General features: G+C 38.9%; 1 protein-coding gene across 1 annotated transcript; it reads left to right on the forward strand.

The window, feature by feature from the left end:
• Positions 1-1441: 1441 nt before the first annotated feature.
• SPMIP4 (sperm microtubule inner protein 4) lies at positions 1442-24974 on the forward strand. Its single transcript, XM_077782347.1, is given in 8 exon segments — positions 1442-1523; positions 10636-10765; positions 19119-19318; positions 23755-23871; positions 24379-24639; positions 24642-24793; positions 24796-24907; positions 24910-24974. Coding segments are annotated over 8 exon segments (1119 nt in total).
• The last annotated feature ends 1112 nt before the right edge of the window (positions 24975-26086 follow it).

Consider the following 26086-nt stretch of genomic DNA (forward strand, 5'->3'; position numbering starts at 1 on the left):
ATGAAAGAAAAGTCAGAAGTTTAATTTAGATTCCTGTGAAGCAATTCAATACCAGTGGAGGTAGTGCAGAGCAGCCTATCGTGTAGTTATACTGGGATCCATATAGCCTATGGACTCTTGAAAGAAGTGTGAACCCAGGTGATTCTGAATGCCTCTTGATGGGTCAGTCTGTTGTAAGAGCAGGGCTGGGGAAAAGAGCAGACAGTTTTCAGAAGGTTCTTCCTGTGTCTGCTCAGCCACCACTGCATGTTTCTGGAAGTTCTGTATTTCAAGACATTTCCTACCAAATATGTTCTGCAGATATTTATACTGCATATGATTTTATGAACCCAGGGTTGGGGGGGGGGGGGGTGGCTGGAAGATTTCAGAGCCCATACCCATCTCAAATGTGTAACTAGTGATAAATTCTTTCTGGGTCTTATTTCCCTCTGCTGCTAAGTGCAGATGGTGCACAGTTTGGCACTGGGACAACACATGCAATAGTGATTTTCTTAGTTAACCCAGAAACCACCAAGATGAGGATACAGTAACTTGGGCTGACTGAAAAGGAGCACATAGGAAAAAGTTTGCAGGTAATGTATAAATTCAGGGTTTTTTTCCCATTTTCCAACATGTAGCAGAAAAATATTCTCATTTGTTAGTATTATTTGACAGTGAATAATCTATTCTTGTTTTTTACAATACTTTTCCCTTAAATCACTATTGCATTATATGCTCTTATATGCATGCTACCAAATTTCTTGTCCAGACCCTCACCAGCTAATAAGCACAAAAGGAATCACTGTGCATGCAGGTGTACCTATTCTGTCTCTGGATATTTGACTATCAGAAAATATGATAAGCAGCAGTCTTAACTGAAACAATTCAACCCTCTGTAAGCCTGTAGTGGACAGCATTATTCATATATGGGACACATGGTCACCTTGACACTGTATAGGATATTTCTAAAATAAAAATTGGTCTTGTGATCTGATCCTGTCAACAGTCTGGGATAAATTTAAAGTAACTCCGGTGTAATCAGTGGATTGATTGACTGATTGATTGATTGATTGACTGACATGATGTGAAAACTGAGTGCAATTTAATTTATAAATAAGTTAAAGATTCACTGAAGTTGTGAAGAAGCTGATGCATGCAACTATACAACATTTTTCATGCGAACAGACCAGAAGTGGGGCACAGGCCCTAAAATTAAAATAATTTCAGTCACTAGAAAATAAATGCTGTTTAACTGTTTCTTGTAACATGCAAGTCACGGCTTCATATTCTGGGTTATGACATAAACTACAATAAATTTTTGCAATTCATTTGATAATCTAAATAATCAAGTATTATATTCAAATGAAATATATATAGAAATACATTTTATACAGGAAAATTGACTCGGATATACAAAACTTATGTATGTTCTCTAAAGTAAAAGCAATTTGCAATTACCTAAATGCGGATGAAGTCTGGAATTCTCATCGATGTAAAACTGCAAAATGGTCCGTGGCCACAGGAGGGCAGAAATAACATTCCTGGTAAAGCCCGGTTTTGGGGAGAATCGTGTATTCCCTTATAGACCCCGGGAAATCAGCACGGCAAACTCCCGGAGGAGTTAGGAAAATGAAAATTACAGCATTAGGTTTACAAAATCTGTCTCATGAACTTTAAACCTTAACAAGTCTGGTCATCTCAACTTTATGACTTTTAATAACCATTCCTAGAACAAATAAATTTAAAAAAAAAAGAAATTACAGTGGCATTTGACATAAAGCCTGAAGAGAGGATTTGTTGCAGTGTGTATTAATCTGCCTATCAATGATTTTTAACTTTTGCCTTTTAATAACAGCTTAAGGATAAGAATATGTATAGTTTCTCACTTCAATAAACAGCTTGCTTTGTCTCTCTTTTGATCCAAATACATCTCTAGCCCTCACAGTATTGTGGCTATCAAAATCAGTGACAGATCCAGAGAATTATGTCTATCTTATTCACAGAAATGCTCACATCCCTCTATTTTTTTTCCCCACCAAAATTATGGGGGAAAACAAAAATAATTAGATAAATTACTTTTCTATCTATTTAGCTGAACTGGCCTCACCTTTTCTTGATCCACTACTATGTAGGTAATATAGCTTTCATCACTTAGAAATTATGTTTAAATTTTTGGTTTTCACTGCCTCTCAGTTCACCATCTGAAGCATATTGAGTTTCAGCATAGAGGGGCTATTGGCTTACGTCAGCAAGTCTTCACCTTTTCTGTATTAGTCAAGTGGAAGGTTGTAAGATCCCTGCCCTGAGATCATATATGTACCACAGCCAAACACAAATTAGTATTTTACCTGTCTGTGAGAGCCATCAAGTGATTTTTAGTCCCTGAGAGCAGAATATTTTGCTTAAGAAAGTGGATTATGCTTTCAATTCCTTGTTGTAAAGCTCTTTCCTCTCTTTGCCCCAGGAAGTGGGATAGTTTTCTTTATCCCACTCTCCACTTAACTGCATGAGCATGGGAACAACCTTAGACAGACCTTGAATGTTGGATTATAGGTGCAAGCAATCAGGAGGGCAGTGGAGTAAGAGAGGAAAGCAGTGGGCAAGTTCTCATGAAAAAACATAGGGAGGTAGAAACAGAAGCACTACAAGGAGAACTCACTGCAGGACATTTTTAATATACTTAGGAAGATAGCTGGAGTAATAAAGTTGTCAGGCTTGTAAGTTGTCATTTTTAGGACTGGGTTGAAGTCACCTTTTCTTAGGTTTCCTGAGTAGCCTAGGAAGAATTCTTGAATGATCATACTTCTTAATACCACCAAGTGGTCATTCCTCTCTTCTCAGCATTGGTGGGAACACATCTGGAGTACTGTGTCCAGTTCAGAACTTCTCAGAACAAAGGAGATGGAGCTACTGGAGCAAATCCCGTGAAAGGCCACTAAGCTAATGAAGGGTCTAGAACATTTCTCATATGATGGAAGGCTGAGCAAGAACTGTGCAGCCTGGAGAAGAAAAGGCTCAGGGAAGATCTCAGCAATGTGTACAAACACCCTGAAGGGAGGTTGCAAAAGAAGATGGAGCCAGGTGCTTTTCATCTGTGCCCAGTGAGAAGACCAGAGGTGATGGGCACCAACTGAAACACGGGATGGTCCATCTGAACATAAGGAAGCACTTAGCCTGTGAGGGTGACTGAGCCCAGGGAGGTGTGATACCTCCTTGGAAACATGGCCATAGGCAGCCTGCTTTAGGTGGCCTTGCCAGGGCAGGGGTTGCACCAGGTGACCATGAGAAGTCCCCTCCCACCTCAATCATTCTGTGATTTTTTGATATCCATCTTTCCCTGACACCGTTGCTGTATCAGCACAGGACATCCACTGTAGCCTGGTAAGGGAGCTATACAGAGATGTATCAAGGACCTTCATCCTCCCAAAGTTTTTTCGAAAGAAATTCAGTAATGTATAGATACAGGTGGCAGCAAAACACACAACTAAGGTATTTACTTGTGGGGGATGACCTTTTTTTGTGAAGATTCAGAGTGTAGAACTGATGTCCTAAGACATTTTCTTCCAGTCAGCACACCCTCTATAGTAACAGCTGAGGTAGCTCATTCCCATTGTATCCTAAAACCACAACTCTAATTCTTCCACGTATATTTTTGGAAGGAAATAACAGACATTTTTCAACAGTTGAGTAATTAATGAAATGAAGGAAAATATTCTGCTGAGCCTTTCCAAACATTCAGCTTTAGAGTGAGGTGGAGCATGAAAAAGACATACTGAAATAATTTTTTTTTTAGAATATGTTAAACTTGTGAACTCTGGAAATCACTGATACAGCTGTATCACTTGCACATGGCACAAGCATTAATGCTTAGTTCACTTTAATATGATGGCCAAGTCATCCAGATTAAAACCAAATCAGTGGTTCAAAATCATAATAAACAAATTCCTGGCTCAACTGATTATTAATAACACAATAGTGCATTTAATAAGTTATTAGAAAATGTATTTATGTATTATCACCTGCCAAAAGACATGCTCCCAGGTTTTTTCACACTGCTTTTCCAAGAAAAGTAGGACCTCCAGCTAGTTTTGCTGTCACTGATGGAAAAAAAAACAACAGAAAAACCACTATTTTCAAATGCATCCATTTATTTTGATGCCAATTCAAGCCAAACAAAAAGCATATTGAGAAAAAAGAAAAGGTCAGCAGAAGAAAGTAAAACAGATCAAAATCTATCACCATGTCTGTCAAACACAGGAAGGCAAAAACATCCAGCAAGCCAACTCAAACAGAATCCAAACTACATCAGTGGTGGCCACCTCCAACTGTTTTGAAGGATGGTGTGAACATCCCAACAAGGTCTTAGCAAAGACTATTGGTATCTCCAAGAACAGGTATAAAAATTGGCACTTCATGGAAGTCTTGCTGCTGTGCTGCCTGCATTACTTGAATTCCACTAGGCTAAGCCAATTTGTCAAGAATTGAACCAGCAACCACATGACTTCACTCAATTCTTCTCAATCAAATTTTCTGTAACAAACTGTCTTGGTTTGTGGCTGTATTTATTGCTTTATCCAGGAGAGGTAAAACTGCACATGACCTATGTGTGTCTTGGATCCCAGATCCCAGGTGTGCTCAAATACCCTTCCACCCCATTCAACAGCTAAACACCTGCTGACATCCCCAGCTGCCTCATCCTATGTGCTGCTCCCCAACACCCTCTTGCTGTGATGTCAAATAGTACCAGAACACAGACCAAAGCACAGTGAGTGCACTGAACAAGAAGGCAAGCTTATTTCAGAGGTCAGCCCTACACAGTTTCCTATTAACACTTTTCTTCCAAAGAGACAGACAATCATGGTTGGGAAGAGAGGGGCTGATCTCCAAATACTATTTCCTGTGTTGGAATAATATTTCTTTAGGGTTCTATAAGCACAATATTTGTTACATTTAGAAATCAATTTTTACTAAGATATAATTTCTCAAAATAATCATGTATAATTTTCCTATACCTTCCTACTTCCTCTCACTGGGAATTTTTCCTCAGCAAAGCCTCCCAGTGAGATAATTCATTCTCTTGATCATGGATTTCTGAAAGCTCTGGTGCTGAAATGTGTATGATGGTGGCTCCTGTTTTGGAGAGATATCATCCTGGAAACTACGGGTTTCCTTTGTGGGTGATTTCCCCTGGATCAATAAGGACTTGTGACTTTGGTCACTGAGCTAAAATCCCCTTGGATTCTTCTGCCGAGGAATTGGGCCAGTTTTCCAGGGAACAGAGCTGGACAGACAGTGTGGGCTCCTCTGCATGCATTGGACTGTGTTCAGAGAGCACTGTTCTTAGGGATGTCTTGACCCTTGGTCTGGGTCCTGCTACAAGCATGAGGTCCCCAAGCCAGCCACCTGGAAATGCTGTGCAAAAAATTAATTTTCTGGAGCTGAAGGCAAGTTTTAGGATTTGAATGGTGGTTTTGAACTAGTGCAGCCACAGGGGCATAGGACATATATGTTCTGAACCATCTGATGAGGGAAGGTGGATTATTATGAATCAGTGGTCCTGGTGCTGGTGTGCTGGGTAAGACTGCAGATGGGTTTAAGTCTATATGTATAATGAAGCTGAGTGCAGTCAATCATGATCTGGTGCTATGGATGATAGATTAATGCTAGGAGGCTGATGAAGTAAAATTGATGGCATAGATCCCTGCCTCAGTGGGCAGCTGCTGTCATGGAGTTGCAAAGAGAATCCATGAAATATGGGACCTCCCTATATGTGCAACAGGCAGGGGCAGAAGCTCTACTAGTCCAAGGGTAATTCTGGCAGCCAGAAATAAATTTCTGAGACAGGCTAATAAAACTGGATAGAAAGGAAATTCTACTGGGGTCAGAATGATGTGAACTCAGAAGAGCATTGCATTGCAAGTTCTAGCAGAACCACAGCAGTACTGCTAGAAAGAAAATCTGATTTCTGTTTCATGCCTACTTGCAGATTATGGATCAACAACTCAGAACATTTTTCTCATTGCAAGCCAGTTGTACTTGAATCTGAGTTATCAGTGTAAGATTCCCATAGTGTTCATATAGATACCATAGCAGACCTACCCAATATTCTATAAACTGCCAGCATGATAGAATTAGTCTAGGTTTTTTCACTTGAATATGTGCTTGTCGTGGAGCAAGCAGGTTCCTGAGAGCTTCCCCAGGACTGTCCCAGAAGAAGCAGGCACAGATATAAGAGAGTGCTCTGCTGGCTCTTGGTGGATGGGAAAGGAAGCTGTGGTGCCTCTTTGTCTACTTCATCTAAGAACTGATGGTGGCTTTTTGAGAAGACCCTGCCACTGTGAGTCAAAGCTTCATCTGATAGAAAGTAAAAGTCCTGGTGCTTTTGTCTTGCACAAGAGAGTAGAACAACGCAGGGGCAACTTGTTTAGGTATAAATGCCTGCATGAAGTTCTGGAGAGCACAGGGGTTTATACCGACCTAGTACAGCTCCTCTCCTCACAAACAGCTGATCAACCAACATTGAAGTACAATTTTTTTCAAGTGAAAGGAGGACTGAAGCATTTCCCCTAAGCCCAAATGTAGAGACAAAAACTTTGGCAATTAAAGAAAAAAATATTTTCTATTAAAAGTGTCATGGGCTTAATGTCCTTTTCAGAGTGGAACTGGAAGTTTACAGTGAAACTAAATTCACCAAGTGAGACTTTCTGTGCATTAGTCCTTTCCTATACAAATTCAAACTTTCTGCTCTTACTTGAAAGCTTATTTCCAGCTTCTGTTCATCAGTAACACAAAGCAATATTATCACATCTCTTTAATCTGCTTCTTTTCATTTTGTTTGTTTGTTTTATTTTGTAACCTGGTATAAATAACCAGTAGAAGTAGTAAAAGCAACCACTGTTTCCTATAGACACTTGCCAGAATTAGGCAGAACTCATATGTTTTTTCCTTAGTATCCAGACATAGTAATAAATTCTCTGGTATTTGGTATTTTATCCTGCATCTTCCCCTAAAAGTTCAAATATTATACATGATAACCTACCTGCCCCAACACTGCCAAGAAAATGAAGGACCTGAAGTCCTATCAAGAAAATTCAATTTGTATGTAGTACTAACTCCATTTCAAATTCCTTGCTTGTCTAACTGTCTCAAAAGACAGGTAAGAACAGAACTTGTAAATGAAAATTATTCTATTAGAAGTATTTTATATCAATTTACTGTTAGTGAAAGCATTTTCTCGTGGTTATGTTTTTCTGGCAAGACACATTTTTTTTTCTTTTTGCTTTAATGAAACAGAGAATCTTCTACTTTGTGCAATAGTCTGTCAGTCCCCCAGGAAATATGCTCATTACAGCTGAAAAGAGGACTGCTAAAATAAATTATACTGTGACTTTAGTGTTCAAAATCTCCTGAAATAATTTTCATAAAGAATAAAATTAACACAACTATTGCATTTATTTCTAATTTGGAAAAGATGGGCATATTTCGCAAGTAATCACCAACATTTATCATGGTATCTACTCCTGTTTTAAACCCTTTTTTCCCTAGATTACAGTTTGACCTAGAATTACTGAAATAAACTTTTAAATTAAAATTTAAAATTAAAGGAAGCTTGCATTTAGCTTTTGTAATGATCAGTATGTACTCAGGAAGTTTCAGGAATCAATGTGTTTTCACTGAATTTTACAGGCTCAATTATACTAATAGCTGGGGGGCAGGATATGGCAGAACTCCTGCAATTTTTAAAGGTATGGAAAGCTGAACTTCCATGCTGCTTGGCACTCACAACTTTTTTTTTTAATCTAAATCTGTATTTTTTCATACATAATGGATTCCAGTGTGAGCCTCAAGTCCTCCAATGTTCTTTCATATGAGATTTTATCTCTGTTGTTAGCAAAATCAGGTCCTAGTTTCCATCTTTCTGGCAGCCTTCTGGTTTACCACAATTGATAAATTCTTTCATTATTAGTAATGTTTCCTATCCAACATCTGAATTTCAGTCAGAATACTTTGATATTATTGAATTATCACGCCTGTCAAACTGTGTCTTGATGCCTCCCACTTACATATCTGCCCTGAGGCAAGTTTTTGTGCTATTCCTTGCATTGCAGGAATTTGATGAATTTCCATCTGCACTCTTTTAACTATTAATAGGCTTTGAAGTTTACTGAATTATAGGCCTGATTTAAATTTTAATGAATATCCAGGAAAGAATCATGTTAGCTACACAGGATACCCAGAAAAAGGAAAAATTAAGCAATGCAACAGCAAGGCACCTTTCAGATGACAGCTATGTTAGACCCAATTCTGAAACACAAACATTAAATAAACATAGCAAGATTGTAACATCCTTTTCTCTGTGACCATGAAAATCTGTGTTGACACGGTGTAAATACCATGAAAATCTGTGTAACACAGGTTTTAAGCTAAATTTTTCTGGCCTCTGTAAACACAGCACAGGAACTCACCAGTGCACCTGAAGAGGGCTGCACATTTGACAATATGATACATTTTTAAAATGTTACATTTTTCCTAATCACATAAACGCAAATAAATAAATAAATAGGGCAGTTGTTCTCAGCTTTTAAAAATAATTCAGCCATTAATTTTATTACATTATTTTCTTGGACTGGAGCATTTGTTATCAACATTTGCATAGGTAGACTGTGCCCCTGAATAACCAGAAGCATGTACATATATTTGAATAATGCTAGGTTGTATATATATACAAAGAAGGTATCTTATGTATTTTACCCTATCATCAGATAGCTAGATTCAGTGTTAATATCATAAGATTATGTGTATAGTTATTTATAGGTTTATTGGGAAACAGCTAATAAAAATAAATTCAGACAATCCCACTCTAAAAAAATTCAATTAATTCCAAATATGCGTGTTGCTCGGTGACTATGTCTCTTGGCATGTATGGTGGACTACAGGAGAAGATGTGTAGAGTGAAACAGTGGGTGCTGAGGATCTGAGGTACACAAAAAGTACATTTCAGATGCTCTTTATTTTGAATTAAGGGTCCATTTGTGGCTGTGGTATCCTCCTGGTATGTTTCTGGAACCCAGCTTTCAGATAATTACATCCATAAGGAACCCAGTTCATGTACTCCAAGAGCAAGGTACTGCAAAACAGAGACCACTGGGAGATTCATATCAAAAGTGGAGTTCTGGATTAACATGCCAATATGAGTAAGAGCTCTCCCTCCAAAACCTGCTGGAAGTTGTTGGCAGCACATACCCTCAGATGTGTTGGCTTCCATGCACTGATCAAAACAGTTACTGTAGGCCTTCACAAGCTCATAATTTAAGACACTGTATTCTTACACTCTGTTTTGAGATCCACATGGCATACAAAACAAACCTGAAGGGAAAAATGTGACTTTTTAGTAATAAAGAAGGCACTCGCAAACTGATGTTTTTTAGTTTTGGTAGTGTAGGTTTATTTCTCAGAAGAAAAGAGCCAGAAAGCTGGAAGTTGTCTGTTAAAATTCAGAATAAATCTACTATTGTGGAAGTTAGAAATCCTAATAGTGTCTATGAAATCACTGTCTATAGTGCTGAGACTCTTAAGCATTGTTCATGATAGACACTTTAAAAATATGTTCACCTTAGCCCTTTTTGATAATTTCTGGGCTGAGGCATTTTTTAATGTGTCATTGAGATCTCAAATGTCACTAGATCAACATCAGCTATAAATGTTTCTTTGGAAGAAGGAGACTTGTAAATATTTTAAGTTTAACACAGTCCTGTTTGAACTGACTAGATGGTCAGACCTTCGTATTAATGCTTCTCTTTTATGTCTAAGGTAAAGTGGTTATTCTGCAGCTTGGTAGCCTATAGATAGGAGCCAACAGGAATGGTTTATTAATGATTCCAGTGAGAGCTGGCTTAATGAAAACAAACATCACAGCCACACAGGAGACTTGGCATGTGCCTGACTACTTTCAGACTGGGGGCAAAATTTTAGATAGAACTTGTAAGTGAATGCTTGAGCTCCTTCAGAAACTGAGAAACAGAAAAGTTTTCTGATACTCTATGGCACATCAGATTCTTATTTTGGTTCATCATACACATCAAACTGCTTGATTTCAAATGACACCAATGAATGGAAATGTACAGAGTATCCTCAGCCTCTAGCACATTTATGTGAGTGCCCAACACAGCACTCTTTCAGTATGAACTGCAGCTATAACATTCCTCATCCCTCTCTAGAGATGGAGAGGGGAAGTTTTCAAAGGCATAAATAACAAATTCTGAAATCAGTGGGAATTAAATGCTAAAGCTTCCATCTGTGCTACTGCATATATTTGCTGTCCATATGCTATTGAGAGTGCAGGTATGTATGTGCTGGCAGCTGATACTCAATAATACTGCAAGATGCACATGCTGCACACATCTATCACCTTCTTTCTTCCTCTCACTGATCAAAACATCCTCGACTTGACCCAACCTTCATTAAACAATTGCCAATTGCTGTTGCACTAACTTCTCCTAGTGACAGCTCATCCTAATAGCATTAGCCAGAATAAGCTGAGTAAGTCACAGTCATGAAAATAGAGTCAACTTGTCATTGTTTAAAAGACTTCAGGTAACCATCACTGGGGCTGCTATCAAAAGACATCTTGGGTTTTGGGGTTTTTTTTCCTTTCAGATATAGAGTTCAGGAAATTCCTTCACTGCTGCAAGCTTCCCTGAGGAGCAGAACAGAAGCACAGAGGATTTGCTCTACATGTACTGCCAGAAGACAAGTGAGCAAGGGAAAAGGATCTCCATATACATTTGTTAATGGATGTACACCTTCCTGTCCTTGTTCTCCTCTTTGTTATCATGAACTAATCTTTACATGAAATGAATATCTCAATTGGGAAGGGACCATATGGACACCAAGTCCAACTTCCTGACTATTAACACTAAACCATGACCAAGAGCACTGTCTAGATGCTCCTTGAAATCTGACAAACTTGCTGTCATGATCACTACCCTAGGGTGTCTGTTCCACTGACTGGTCAACCACACAGTGGAGAACCTTTTCCAAATATCTATCCTGAACTTTCCCTGATGGACCTTCATGCCATTCTCTCACATCCTATCATTTTTGACAGAGAGAGGAGATCAGCATTTCTGCCTCCCTTGAGGAAGGTGTAAAGGTCACCCCTCAGCCTTCTCTTCTCCCAGCTGAACAAACCAAGTGACTTCAGCTGCTCCTTGTACATCTTGCCCTTGAGACCTTTCATCATCTTGGTCCCCTCCTCTGGACACACTCTAACAGTTTGTGCTTCTTGCACTAAGGCACCCAAACCAGCACAGAGTGCTCGAGGTGAGGCTGCAGCAGTGCAGAGCAGGACAGTCCCATCCCAGTCACTTCCCTCACTTGGCTCACTGCACTCTGCTGGATGCACCCCAGGGTACAGCTGGCCCTTTCGGCTGCCAGGGCACACTGTTGACTCATCTTCAGCTTCCCATCAGCCCAAACACCAGATCTCTTTCCCCAGGGCTGCTCTCCAGTCTCTCATCACCCAATCTGTTTATATAACCAGGGTTACCTGATCCCAGGAGAGAGTCTGGCACTTGCATTTGTTAAATGATGCTGATGGGACTTCCATCCCAGAACTACGGCAAGATGCTGTGATGCCACAGTGATAGGACAGGTGAAAGAATGACTGATGAGCTTGAAACAAGTATTTTCATTGCTCTTGTGTTTTCTTTTCTGAATACACCATCCCTTGGATTATTTGTTGTGCAGGAACACTAGTGTAGAGCCCCTAACCAATCCAAGTGAATCCCATTCCGGAGAAAAGAAGAGGTCCAGAAACAAACCTTTCCTATTCCACAAGGTGGAAATTGCCTAAGTTGCAGGTACTCTTATGTCTCTACATTCCTATACTTACATTGCAAGCCAGGAGAGATTTTAGCCAACTCAGGCACAGTACCTCATGAGAAAGTAGATGAGCCACAGCAACTACATGTCCCATCTCAGAACACCAATGTAGTAGTCAGAAAGAGAAAAGAGGTTAGCAAGCTACTTCATAAACCCATGTTAATGACATCCATTTGCTGTTTGTTCTGGACAATTCCCACAGTAAAATGTAACTTCAGGAGAGTTGTTCAAAGCATACGCAGGTACCCACAATCCTGAAGGTGCTACTCTGGGGCAAAGGACAGTAGCCTTTCCTCCATACCAATTTTCTGTAAAACACAGAAAACTGGCAAGCAACAGAGCCACAGTAACCCAAATAGCATCAGTTTCACTGATCTCCAAATGTACCAGGTTAGATATTAATTAAAAGCTTAGTCTAGTGCAAATAATTAGAGTAAAAAGCTGAAGTGGGCAAGATTCAAATGAAGTATTTTAGTGTTTGTGCCTCTGATAGTACTGGCACAAATTTCAGTGGGGAAAGTATAAGAAGCTTAAATATACTTATGTTTATAATAGAATTTGTAAATAAAACTCCAGGAAGTAGCCACAGTGAGAATTAATTAAAATGTAATGCTTCTTCTAATGCCAGGAAAATCTTACTGACTGTGGCTGATGTTGCCACCTGCATTTCCATCATTTTCACACTATCATGTGCTCTCTGTTGTTGGGTTTTTTTTTTGGTGTGGAGCTGTTTTCAGATTCTTGTCAGTGAAAAGCACCAAGCAGTTTGGCTGGATTCTGGGAGCCCCTTGGCAGAAGGAGCTGAAAGTGATCTCCAGAGTGTAGAAATAACTCATTTTAGGGTAAAAAGTTGGAGCCTGTACCTATTTGAGGCATTCCCACAGCTCCTGTTGAGTGTTAGGTGTGTGTGGAAAGGAACTGTAAGAGCCAGGCTTTCACAGGGGGAAATGCTCAGTATTATCAGGAACTTTAAAGTCAGGCATGGGTGCTCAGCACTTCTCAAAATCCAGCCCTGCATGATGTAGATTTTGAAACACAGGATAATTTCCACACTGGCAGCATCTATGAATTTTGATATTAGCAGTCCCCTGAGAATTCAAGACAAAACCATACCAATTTATTTGGATTTTTATAAGGAAATAGAGCATAAGCTTTATAAATTTATGTGTTTCCTTTGCAGAGAGGCCTTCCTATTGATGTCACTCAGCTGACCAAAAAAAAGTGATGTGTGTATGAATGATGAGCTTTAAGTTTAAATTTTCAGTTAACCAGATTTGAAGTTAGATAATACAACAGCAAACTGAATATTCATTCTACTTTGATGATACAAAGTGCAGCTATGATATGAAATCAAAGGGCCATGTTCTGTAAAAAGGGATTAGCTAGTAACAAAGGAGAGCAATCACAGAAATTCAGAGTGCAGTATTGTGCCACTTCAGTTCAAGCAGCTCTTCAACAAGGATCTCTGAGTTTGCTTTATAGGTTGCCTATATTTATCAGCTAGTCATACTAAAAAATATTAGCCTTTCTACTTGCTAGAATCCAGATCAAATTGAAGTAACTGTAGTGATCATGGCATCAATTTTTTCTCATACATATCTATATATATGTATTATTGGAGGAGGCTTGTCAGGGATTCTTTTCCTCATTGGTGCTGTTCAAGCGGTATTTGAGTCAATATGGGTGCTGCGGGAGTTTTGCAATCCAACATTTTGCCACTTGATGGCACCAGCAAAACACTTGATCAAACCACCGGGATTTTAGATTAAGGTAGTTTGAAGTATAGATGTAAATTCTTCAAAAGAGAAAATAAACAACCTCTTATATCATCATTGATAAGTATATTAGAAACCTGAGAATAATTCTGTGATGATTTCACAGTTAACTTTACAGGGCTGTGAGGTGCATTCCTCATGAGAGTTGCTCACCAGAATGGCTCATCCAGGTACACAGGCTGAGGAAGAGATCACAGCCCCTGCCTAGGAATTTTCTTCTTTAACAAGAAGCAACCAGGGACTGCTGTGACTCTGTGCCCTTGTATCAACTATATAAGGAGGAAGGAGATTTTACAGGAGTAGGTCAAATTCTGTCCCCCGTACACACTGAAATGTACATAACCTTGGACTCTGAATGTTTGATTTACAAATCATTAAAATGCTTTATGCATTATTATGCACTCACATGTTAACCTGAAATATGCTGGGTCTCTCTCTAAAAACAGTTTAATTTTTCCTAGTTAAGCATTTTCTTTCCCTATAATATTCTATTTTCTTGGTCTTTAAAAGACCTTTAAATTGAAGAATATATCCTTTTAAACAAAGTCTTTCACGTTCGTAGTCCAAGGTCTTTCAGAGCAAATATTCTTCCTGCCATTAGAAACTATTAAATGGTGACAGCCACATGGAACCTTTCCTGAAAAATACACTCTGAGTGGTGCTAAGCAGACCTACCTGGGAGCTATTAACACTAAGTTTATTTACCTTATAGCCTGTGAGGGCTCCTTTGAGCCATTACTGTCTTTTGTGGGAAATGAATTACAAGGTATTTGCAATAACTCTTTCCACTTTCATGGACCAACAATGCCTTTGCTTTAAGGATGAGCACTGTGTATCCTTGGGTAGTTTTGCACACTGGAATCAATCACTGACTGCTGCAGATGTGCTTTGCTGAGTGCACTGGGTCACGTACATATGCCCTCCCAGTCAAATGTACTGGAGAAAAGTAGTGGCCTCCTCACTTCTGTAGGTGTAAAGGGCCCTCAGGTTCGCATCAAACCACAAAAACTGGGAAAGGTGTTCAAAAACACCTTTCAGCCACTGCCAAGAGCTTTAGTTGTACACACACACACCAGGCTAGAGCACTGGCAGCTGTCCTTCCACGGACGAACCACACCAATAAGGTTTCCAGTAGGTTAAGTGACAGCATAAAATGAATGAAAATAGTTTTGTTAAGTTTTTTTGTTGTTGTTGTTTTTTGGGGTTTTTTGGTGATTTTTTGCCTTGTGGGTTTTAATATGGTTTTGGTGTTTATCATGCCACAAAGTATTTACATTCCTCTGGCTGTCTCCCAGCTCCTTGACCCATGGTGATTCCCAGACCTGCAGATTCCTGACCAAGCAGGATTTAAGGTTAGGCAAGATAAGTGATTGCCTCCTTTTGCAAGAATAAAAGGCTGCAGAGAAAGTAAATTTACACATTTGAAACTATTTATTCTCCAGTTGTAATTTCCTTTCTGTTAAAATTGGCAAGAGTGATACATCTGATTCTCTTAATAATTTACAGAATACACGGGAAAGTAACAGGAAAGAGAAGCAAAATGTTCTCTGGCCTGATCTAGAAAATAAGGTGAAGGTCATGAGGCTCCCCACACTGCATCACTTTCAGGCCAAAACCAGACTTGAGAGAAGAAACAGATCTTTAGAGGCCCCTAGCATGTGTCAGAGGGTAGAAAAGTAGTACTAAGTAGGAGACCCTCATGAAGGTCACACAGGTTCCAATGTGCCTCTTACTACTATTACTGAACAAGTGCATCTCTCCACTAAATGCTCTGCCATCATGAGGGAAGCTGCAGAACTACTGCACAGAAGCCAGTGTCCATAAGGATACTCTCTCATATGAAACTTAATTTCTGCCTATTTTATCAGAAAGTGCTTGAAGAGTGCCCATAGTGCACTCTTTGCTAGGGAAATGGGATGGTGCTCATCTGCACAACTCCCTGGATTTGTCCTGAGCCTTTCCAAACTGGGAGCATAAATCCCTCCACCATGAGTCTTGACTTCTTTTCAGTAGACAACCTCCATATGCTGTATGGTTGGATCATAAAGGGGCAGATGATATAATACCAAGCAACTGTTTCTTGTGTGAAAATGACAGACTCCAGCAAAAGTCTAATAGAACTCCAAAACATTGCCAAATTTTAAAAACTGCTAATATCTTACTTCCTTTCCAGAAAAAGCTCTAAATTTCTTCTTTCTCTTCTGCCTTCCATTCTGGGTGGCTTCAGGCTTGATTAAACAGTATGAGTTTTAAAAATATAACAAATGTTCTTAACAGCCATCTACCCTCAAAAATGCAAAACTTTGCTTGCTGTTACAACCTGAGCTCAGAAACCTTCTCTAAATCATGGCAGTCACGAAAATGCATGTTCATCCTTATTTTATTGCTGTCTTAAGTTTAGATGTTAAAAAGAAAAGTTATATACAATGGTAGTTAAGTAGTTCTGCCATGCCAGAGCTCAATGCAGATTGACTGTCCTTATTTATGTGTATGTGTATCAGCAATATGTCCAATTATTGCAGTGAAAAATGTAGTAAGGCACACTGTAACAACAAAACAGAAATTGAAAATACTACTTAGTATTTATTTTCAATTCACATTCTGTTACAATAATAAATCTGTAACAGAATGTGAATTGAATAGAAACACTAAGAAGTATTCTACATATCTACAGCACTGGTAGATACACACCAGTTCTAACAGTAGAAATAAACAGAAAATCAACTAGAATTATCTATGGAATAAACATTCAAAGATGCTGGTCTGCAAGTGTGGTATTTCTATAAAGGATTCCATTATTAAGACAAATGTGAACTTTGAATCAGAGCCCCAGTTTGTTAAAAATGCAACAATATACAAATAGTTGCCAGAATTCAACACTTTAAGTCTTGTTATCTTTGAAGCATCACACATTAAAAGTATCTTTTGTTCAGCTCAGCTGAGGCATGAGTTATGCTGGCACAGCAATTTGTGAGATATCACACCTCATATTGATTGCAGTGAGTCCCATAGCATCACAGCACAGATTTCATAATGAAGTGCATGATTTCTGTATCTCGTATCAGAATGTGTGAATAAAATTGACCTGACAGTTGAAGCTTATCTTTAAAACACCCATGTTAGTATGGAAAGAAATAAGCACATTACTGTATTTAAACTCTTTTTTGTGAAGAGACTTATTTCCTCTTTATAACTCTGCAATACCAATCCTTATAGAGATCAGTTCAATGATGGAGTGGCCCAGTTGCACCTTGAGTCACAGATGACTTGGAGAGAGCTTTGGTGCAGCTCCCATGTCACAGCTATGTCATTAACCAGGCTACAGAACAAACCCCAGCCATGGGAGAAGAGAGCTCCCACAGAACTGCAAAGCCTGAAATGATGGAATCCCTGCAGGGCCTATAACATCCCAATACTTCTATGTCCTCAAGCTCTGAAGTTACTATTATGTCCTGCTTGGACATGAATCTGGGACATCCCTCTTCTCACTGAGGAAAACAAGAGTTTTAGTAATATGCAGGTTTTGGTATACAGCTTTTGAAGAAACAAGAAACATTGTGTGACATTGTACAAATAATAAAGCTTAAAAAAGGGCTCTCATCTGAAAACATCTCATACCCATTTACAATAAAGACCCTTTGAAGCAAGGCCCGGTAGATAAGCCTTTCTTATGAAATACACATAATTTTGGAGCTCTAGCCCAGTAATACTTACTTCAGTGTCGTGGTTTGACATTCAGGCATTTGTTTTATTTTTTATTATACCAAAAAGAACCATTAAGCAAATCATTCCTTTTTCAACCTTAGATATTTTTCTGACTTGGTAAAATTGCCAAGAGACTCTTAGCTAGGCTAATGATTAAATTCTTGCCCTCTAAAGTTAGTGTTTTATTTTGCTTGCCTTGAAATAAATAAGTCTCCAAGGTAAAATATAAATAATGTATTAGCATGGTATGAAGAAGTAATTTCTCTGCAATTATAAACAGGGTACGTTTTTTGTTTTGCATTACTGATAAAAGGAATTTTTTAAAGTTTATTTTTTATACTATTAGTACATACCATTGTTAGCTAATATAGAGCTTATTTCACAAAAGTCTAAGGAGATAGATTTTTTTTTTTCCTTCACTCCGTTTTAAAAAGACATTCCACACATCACATGTTCCTGATGTCTTTTCAGTCTTTGGCACCTGGCAACACAAAACATTCCTCATATAATGAGTGGTATCAGTAAGAACACTGCCTGCACTGCTTACATATTGATTTGTCCCTAATGTATACCGACTGCACTGATTCAGAATAAAGTGTAGGAGGTGCAAATGAGAGTGGGTCACTTCAGCTAAGCTATTGCATTTCTTCCCTAATATAGGCTTCCCAAACCACCAGACACTTTGCCTAGGTACATTTCACCTGTATCTTTCCTTAATGAAATAAAAGGGCAAGTTGTTCCTCTCACAGTTATAATAGCACAGTGCAGGTTCCTTGGCAATAAGCAGCAGCAACACTACGAGGCACAAAAATCTCTCTATTGAACAAAGCAAGCAATGATTAGGTTTAGAGGATTAGCAGTGTTTACTTAACACACACACTCTCCTAACAAATACTGATCTTGCTGACTTGCCTATGGGCTAATTGGGTTTTCTTGGCTGTGTTGTTCATGGCCTCCTTACCTACTGTGAATTAAAGTGTTTGAGAGCAACTATAAAGCACAACTTCCCTCTTATAAAACAGATTTATGAGAGAGAAGCCTCAGAAAAGTCCAGCTTGGTAGGAACTCGTTATGTCCTGACACACAGCTCCAAGAACTAAATTAATCTGGCTCCTGTACAAGACCGTGACTTTGCTTTACACAGCAACTGGGGGAAGGTGTTTGCTCTCAGCAACTTGCTGTATGCAGTGGTGCTAAAGTTAAATGAATCCAAACAGGGATTCATTTAACAAGCTAGTCTTTCTTACTGGAATAAACCGCTGCTCTAGTTTTCCTCAGATTTCATGATTCTCCTGATTTTATTAAATCCTAAATTACCCTATCATTAAAAATTTATAGCTGAAAAGAACAGCCACAGGAACACGGGCATTCCATGAAATCTCAGTTCTCAGTATCCCATAAAATCTCCAGTTAAGCTTTATCCTCCTTCCTCACAGAAATAAATGTAATCTTAGAGACAAATTTTGATTACACAAGCACAAACACAGTTACTATTAATTGGAGCTGTGCAAGAATCTTAAATTCCCCTAAGCCACATAAAAGTAAATGAGAGTCAGTATGATTGATCATGTAAAAAAGCTGCAAGGGCAGCATCATTGGGAATTCTTTGCAGGGTGGAAGCAAAAGGGGATTAAAAATCTAAGATATCACCTTTTTGATTCTCACATTTCTCAGTTCTTGCAAAGTGTTATATTTAATCTAAACCTCAGTGAAATGTGAAATAAGGAAATTTTCTTTCTTTCTGTCCTTCTTCCTGACAATTTTAACCAACCCAAGACCATTGTGCCTGCCATTTTCCTCCTCTCACCCCTATCCTACACACAAATCTAGGTACACCATGTTCCCAAAGTTCAGATCACCTGAGGGTTGAGACACTGGAATCAATTCAAGCAGTCATCAACCTTTCCATCTCAGTATCTCTAGCAAGACTTTTGACATGGTTGTTCTGAGGAAGACCAAAGCTAAGAGAGAACTCTGCTGGTTTACCCTTTATTCTTGAAACTTAATTAAAAACACTATGGCAGCCATGGCTCTTTTCTGCTGAAGTTTAACAGAATCTGACTACATCAGTAGTCAAGATAAACACCTTGGCTTAAAATAAAGCTATATCTGCTGATAGCTGCAGTCTCATGGAGGATGTCTCAGCACTGAGAATAAAAACAATTTGTGGCTCCCTTGTAGCCTCAGAAGCCAGCAGACCTATTAGCACAGCTGCCATTCCCCACAAAAGCATGATGGATCACTTAGCATATCTGATATCTTCTGCCAGACAACTAATTCTCCACAGTTCAAAATAGGGAAAGAAAAATGAAAACAAAAATCATTAGTGAGACCCAAAAGTAGCATTTTTTGAGCCAAAGTCATGCCTGCCACCTGCATTGGGGTCAACAGAAATACCCATGAAATAAGAGCTGAATGATTTAAAACATTTTATCACTATACAAATAGTAGAACAAGATCCAGAGAGAAAAAACAATTCTTCCTACCCCTTATGAAGTCTGAGATGAAGCGCTAGAACTCACTATTTGCAGAACACTATGTAAGCCATCACGAGGTATTTGTTTTTAACCCCAGCAGTATTTTACCCTGTGAGCATTTTACATAAAATATTGGAGGATAAGGACATGAAATTATTGTTCTTAACTGACAGGCACCTTGTTTTAGAAGACTTCAAAGATCACCTGCGTTAACTGATGAGGAGCACTTGGCAGCTACCAGCTACACAGGATTAGGGGGAATTTGGGAGGAAAAAGCCAGCCCCTCTGTGTGCCGTGGCAGTGCTTGTCAGGAAAGGTTTGGCAGCAACTGTTTGAAACAGAAAAAGCACATGCTGTCGTGGATAAGAAGCTTTTCAGGAAAGTAAAAGCTGATAATGTTAACTGGGAGGTCATTTTGCATTAATTAGCTGCCATTCCCCATCATCAGTACAATGCTGCATATTTATATAACTAGGTATATGAGTGATTTTAGTGAAGTATTTGTCCATTCAAAACTAAAATCCTTCCACAGACTATGTAATGTTAGTAGTAGTCATTTTTAGTCAGTTTTCACTGATCACTGGTCAATTTAAGAAACACTAATCACGTGTGGAGGTGGATTTACAAAGCTTATTTTTGCACAACAAGAAGATCACCAAATCTATTTCCAGCAATGTTTAACAGGTTCAGAATTATCAGCTAAGGGGACAGTTACCATGGGCACTTAGGAAATACTCCAATTTCATTTGCTCTTCCCTCCATATGTTTTGACTTTCTCAGAGACCGGGACACTCCAGTTCTCATGGCTGAAGGAGAAATCCCTGGTTAAATACTGATAACCCAGACTACAGTCCAGTGACTTTACCAACAGAAAGTTGTGCTTAAAATCTTTGTGTCTTTTCCCCATCTCTCCTTTACAAAACTCATATAATCTATTATGTAATTAATGCTGGCAGCATCATTGTGAAGTAAATAAGGAAACAAGGCAGAAAGACTGGAGAGAGAAAAAGTAGTGACAGAAACAGGGTTGGAAACTAATTCCACTGCAGTTTCATTTTTAAAAGACACTTAGAAAAACTTAGTTATTCCTGATGGTGACATTAGGAGTTCAGAATGAGCTTCACAATTCATTAAGCTTTAGAGTCATCTGGTCCTGTTTGTAAAAATTGCACACAGAAAATGAAATAAGAACCTTCACTGCTGGTGTGTGAATCAATCCAGAGTTCCTGCAATTGACAATGGGGAGATGGCTTTCTGCAAAAGCAACTTTTTTCTGGTAAAAAGTCAAGCTCTTAGCTGCTTGTCACCACCTCTTTGCCTGGGACAATTAGATTTCCAGATCTAGTGGTGCAGATGACCACGTAGAGCACTTCCACTAAGACTTCATCAAACATCACTGATTCTGATAAAATAGCTGATCTGGTCTAATCCTGCTGATTTTGTACCAAAAGTGTGAAGATGAGTTCTGTTTGCACATCCATTAGACCAGTTTCCAAAGGCAAAAGAGATATTAGCAGAAGCTCACAGAAAGCACCTCTCCCACCATCACAGCTGTCTTTATAGTGAGCATTCATCTACAGCTAAAAATGCAGATCCATCTGTCATTCTGATAAATGCAGATACAGTGTTTACAGATGTGGCAATGGAAACAATAAGAGGCAGTTTATTTTAAGGCAGTTTATAATTGTGACTTCTACAAAAAAAGAGCTTTCGCAGCTTTGCCTGTTTACCATATGTGACTACCATGAGAACTTGATTCCAAGTTATCTGGACCTGCGTTCAGCATAACTATATACCTGTTGAAACTTCCACTTGATTACTAATACTGCAGTAAATATATTTTCCTAGCAGATTTTAATTTTATTAGCATTTGCTAAACAGATAACTGAGGTAGAGGAGGGTGACCACATGTCAAGTCTTTAAAATAGTCTTCCCCATACAGCACACATATTTGTTTTATACCTTACCTGTTTCTTCTTATCTTTCAGCTTTCCAAGTTTGTTGAAGAAAATGGTCAAATATATTATCTAAATCCACAAATCCACCAAAGATAGTGGACCCCAACCCCAATTTGAAAGAGCTCAAATATAACTTTTCTCCAAGAATAACAACTACAAAACACTGAAGGGATTCTGGAGATCACAACATACTGTCAGGTCTTCAGAGGTGAGCAATTTTTATTAAATTAATTTAGTTGGGATAGCAATGTGAGACCACAAATTATTAGCCCCTAAATTTCTCGTAACAAAAGAAATATAAGCTGTAAATTTTCTAAGGTTTTTAAGGGGGATTGTGGATTAACCCAGATTTTCCTAAACCGTAAAAATGTGTGACAATAAAACATGTCTCTGTTTAGGAATAGTTCCAACATATTGCCTTACATAAAAGCAGTTTGCAGATTGACTGGAGAACTAGTGGAGACACAGCACTAATACTGGATTTACTAAGAATCTCACGCTTCCACCACAAGTAATACTGGCAAGAGTATTATCAGAATCAGCTGGCAGAATTAAGCCTTCTCTTTGACAATACTTAAGTACAGGGCAAAGATCACTCTAAAGCAGAGGCAAAAGTTCAGAATACTAAATCAGTCCTGACACAGCTGGTTGACAGAATGGATTAATGGCTTCTTTGGGGTTTGCAGAAGGGGAAGTTACTGTGATTATCTGCTTACTTTTATCTTACCATTTTAAGTTGGCACCAACGCAAAACAGAAATGCAAAAGACCTTTAGCCTTGGGCAGTACGTGTAACAGTGTCCATAAAATGAGTTGGCAGCTGTCATGTGAATGGGGACAATCAGGACAGTCTGACTGAACTCACCAATTCATTGTCCTTATTGCACTATGTGTTTGATAAGTGACTTATTACTATTGCAGCCTACTGCTTCCTTACTAACCACAGCAGTTTAAGTTTGGCAGAGTTTCTATGATTTATACTCCTCCATTTCCATTACTGATTCGCCTTTCTTCCTCCAGGGTGCATCAATAACATGAGCAGGTTCTATTTTAATGCCAAGATTTACTCTTAAGAAAGTATAAATCTATATTGAAAAACTCCATGTTTGTTGTCTTCAACACTTTTTATATTCTCTGTGACCTGTATCAAAGTGAAAAGATATTATCTGCATTAAATGCTGCTCATGCAAGCAGAGCATAATGTGGTATATAAGCAGAGCAAATCAAGTTGAGAGTTGTGTTTTGCTAATGCATCATTACTTGTGATGGCTTTATATGCACAGCTCTGATTGACTGCAACTCTAAACAATTGTAACTGACTAAGCAATTCTGCAGGTAAAAGAGAAGGAACACATTCCTGCTCTGCTGGCTTTATAGCACTTTTTTCTAGGGTGAGTTAACCAGAACACGCTTCCAGATTCAAACTGCATGGACTCACATAAAGCAGGGCAACTAAGTAAGATGCTGTCATTTTCTTAGTTATAGTTCCAAATGGCCCTGGATAAGAAGTCCCCAAATGGTTCTGCTTTTCTTCTATTTCATTAAAACAAATCCAAGTAAGGGAATCCCTTCTGCTTTACATTTTACATTTTCTGATATATTTACAAATTTCCAATAATTGAATCTCTGTATCTGAAATAGAAAAGCTGTCTAACTTTTTTTTTTTTTTTTCAGTGTAATGAAGAAAATGTTTGCTTTATGGTAATGAACACTTCAAAGCACACTTTCAACAGTTTGTTTCTGGAAATGAAAATCCAGACTAGCACCTTATATAATTCAGAACTGAGTTTTAATGCCCTCTGGCTTCCAAAGTGTGATTGGCAGAGGCCTATCCTGAGTCATGCTGATTTACCTGAACAACACTCATCCACTTAAAGCACACATATGTTAAATATCACACACTGAGATTGTTCAGCACAGTAACTGCTAAAGTTCATTCTTTGGCTATGGGACTCAAATGTACTTTACGTTTGAACAGTTCCTTTGGCTCTGCACCAGCATCTAAAGCCTCAACAATGCAAAAGATTCATAAAGGTTAACAGTATGTCAGCCGTGGATCAAATTGTGGTTGAGAAAGCTAAAAAGTCACATGCAAGTAAGCATCCTAAAAACCACCTGCAACTGCTCCTAAAAGAAGCTAAAAACACACTGATTCAACACCATTTGAGAAGACACATGCTTATAGAAGAAATAAAAAACCACAAGACATCTATACCCATTTATACTGTACACACTGGAGTGGAACAGAATATTTAGTTCTCCAAAGCATAAAGAGTGACTCTGAGCTCCCTATATGATGGGGCAGTAGTGAAGGTCTGGGTTGTTTCTCTTAACTGAGTGACCTCTGTGCCTTTTCAGGGCAGACAGGGTCAGTGGTCTGTTAAAATACGCAGTCCCTGCTAAGAGACATAGATGGCAGTATAAATCCTGCTACTTTCTTCATACAGAAACATTTCTCCTGGTCTGTCACAAGTGAGATCTCCTGAAGGATACACTACGTGCTTACTTCAAGGTAAACATGCCCATGAATCAATTCCGCACAAACTCCTTCAGATGCCTTCACCTGTACTCAGCATTCCCACTGTTGTCACCAGCTACTAAGGCACAATGTTGAGTGAAATAAAAAGAGCAGCCAGCCTAGGTCAGCAGTGCAGAGAGACAGAAAACACAGACCAGAAATGGGATGAGAGCCAAGAGCAGGACACTTTGTCTCAGACATGCTACCAGAAAGTTCCTTATCTTGATTCAAGACCAACAATAAACAACCTTCTGAAAATCACTGACATGTTGCAAAAAGAAGCATTGTAGAGGTGGCAGCTTTCCAGAAGGCCCGAATTTGAACCCCTTCCAAAATCTGCATGTTCACTTCCCTACAAAATCTTCAAGTCCAGATATTTGGTCAACATACAATATTGGAAAGCCCAGTTAGCCTAAGTAAGCCAAGCTTACCGTTGGATGTAAAGCATGAGGAAAGTGGAATTTTGTTGCACAGACTTTTCCATCAATAAACGTCTGCTTGCATATGCGGAGACCAGAGGATGGGCCAAGACAGATAACACTGCCTGAATGGATCCCCAGCTGTGAAGTTCCTCAGGTCCAGACAGTGTTGATAGAACTGCAATACTCCTTCTCTATACAGCAGCACAGAAACATTGACATGATTCCTTAAAAGGAGAGAGAAAAAATCCTCAGAGATAACAATCCTGAAAGAGACACAAGAACTATGGTTTTGATGATTTTTTTAGTTCTTTAGATGACACTTTTTTTTTTAAATGGAGTAACAAATAAAAAGAACTTCAATACAAATTGTCTGTCCTTTCCAAGGGACCCATAATAAATTCAAACAGTAAAGAGAAGAGAAATTAGAGTAGCCCAGGACATGTGGAAACTATCTGAGAACACTAGAAGAGCTTGAGCTAGAGGCTGTGAAAACATGACTATTACAGAGAAACACATTAGTGGATAAACACTGGTTTGTAAAAAGTTGGTTCATTAAAGGCTAAATGGATTCGTAAATGAGCATTACAGTCTGACTGGGAATAAACTTAGGGTGGGTATGACAAGATGATTTTTAATGTTCACAGCAAGGAGCTTCAGGAACAGCTGAGGAGAGGATCAGAAAAGAGGCTTGCCTCCATTTCTGAGAGGAGCCATGATGCAGTTGCCAACAACAGCTGGGGACCAGCGTTACTGCCCCAGTAAGGCTCTTTGCAGGCCCTCCCAAACACCAAACCTCCACGTTAAAAGGATCTTCTGCTACTCTGCAGGGGTCAAATGCCAATAAAGACAGCAATGCCACACACACGGGGACAAACATGATTCTCATGGTGTCTCTTTGTGCACATCACATTCCCAAAGTCTCCATCTTCTAAGGCTGACTGGCCTCTCCAATTACACATTCCTATGTCAGACTATTGTGGCTTGTGTTTCAGGCTCTTCTCTCTCCTTTTTCACAAATTGACTGAGACAGGAATCTTTCAGAGAACTGGAAAGACCACAAAGACTGTATTTAAACTGAAGGGAAGTCTGGTAGAGGGAGAATGGGATTTAATAGTCCCTCCAGGGATTTGAAGAACCTTTAGGATGAAGCAGGAGAGCTACCATAAACATGTAATCTATTATTAGGAGTCAGGCGTAAATGGGTGAAAGTGATCAATACAGTAGTGAGAGATTAATAATGAGCATTAACTTGGGGGTTATAAAAAAATTAATACCAAGACATAAGGAAAGAACAGCCCTGCTGCCAAATTGTTTTAGACCTGTTTTAGATTCCTGAGAAGTGTGAACAAAAATCAACTAAACAAAACAGT

The sequence above is a fragment of the Lonchura striata genome, chromosome 1, assembly GCF_046129695.1.
Source record: "Lonchura striata isolate bLonStr1 chromosome 1, bLonStr1.mat, whole genome shotgun sequence".
Lineage (NCBI taxonomy): Eukaryota > Metazoa > Chordata > Aves > Passeriformes > Estrildidae > Lonchura > Lonchura striata.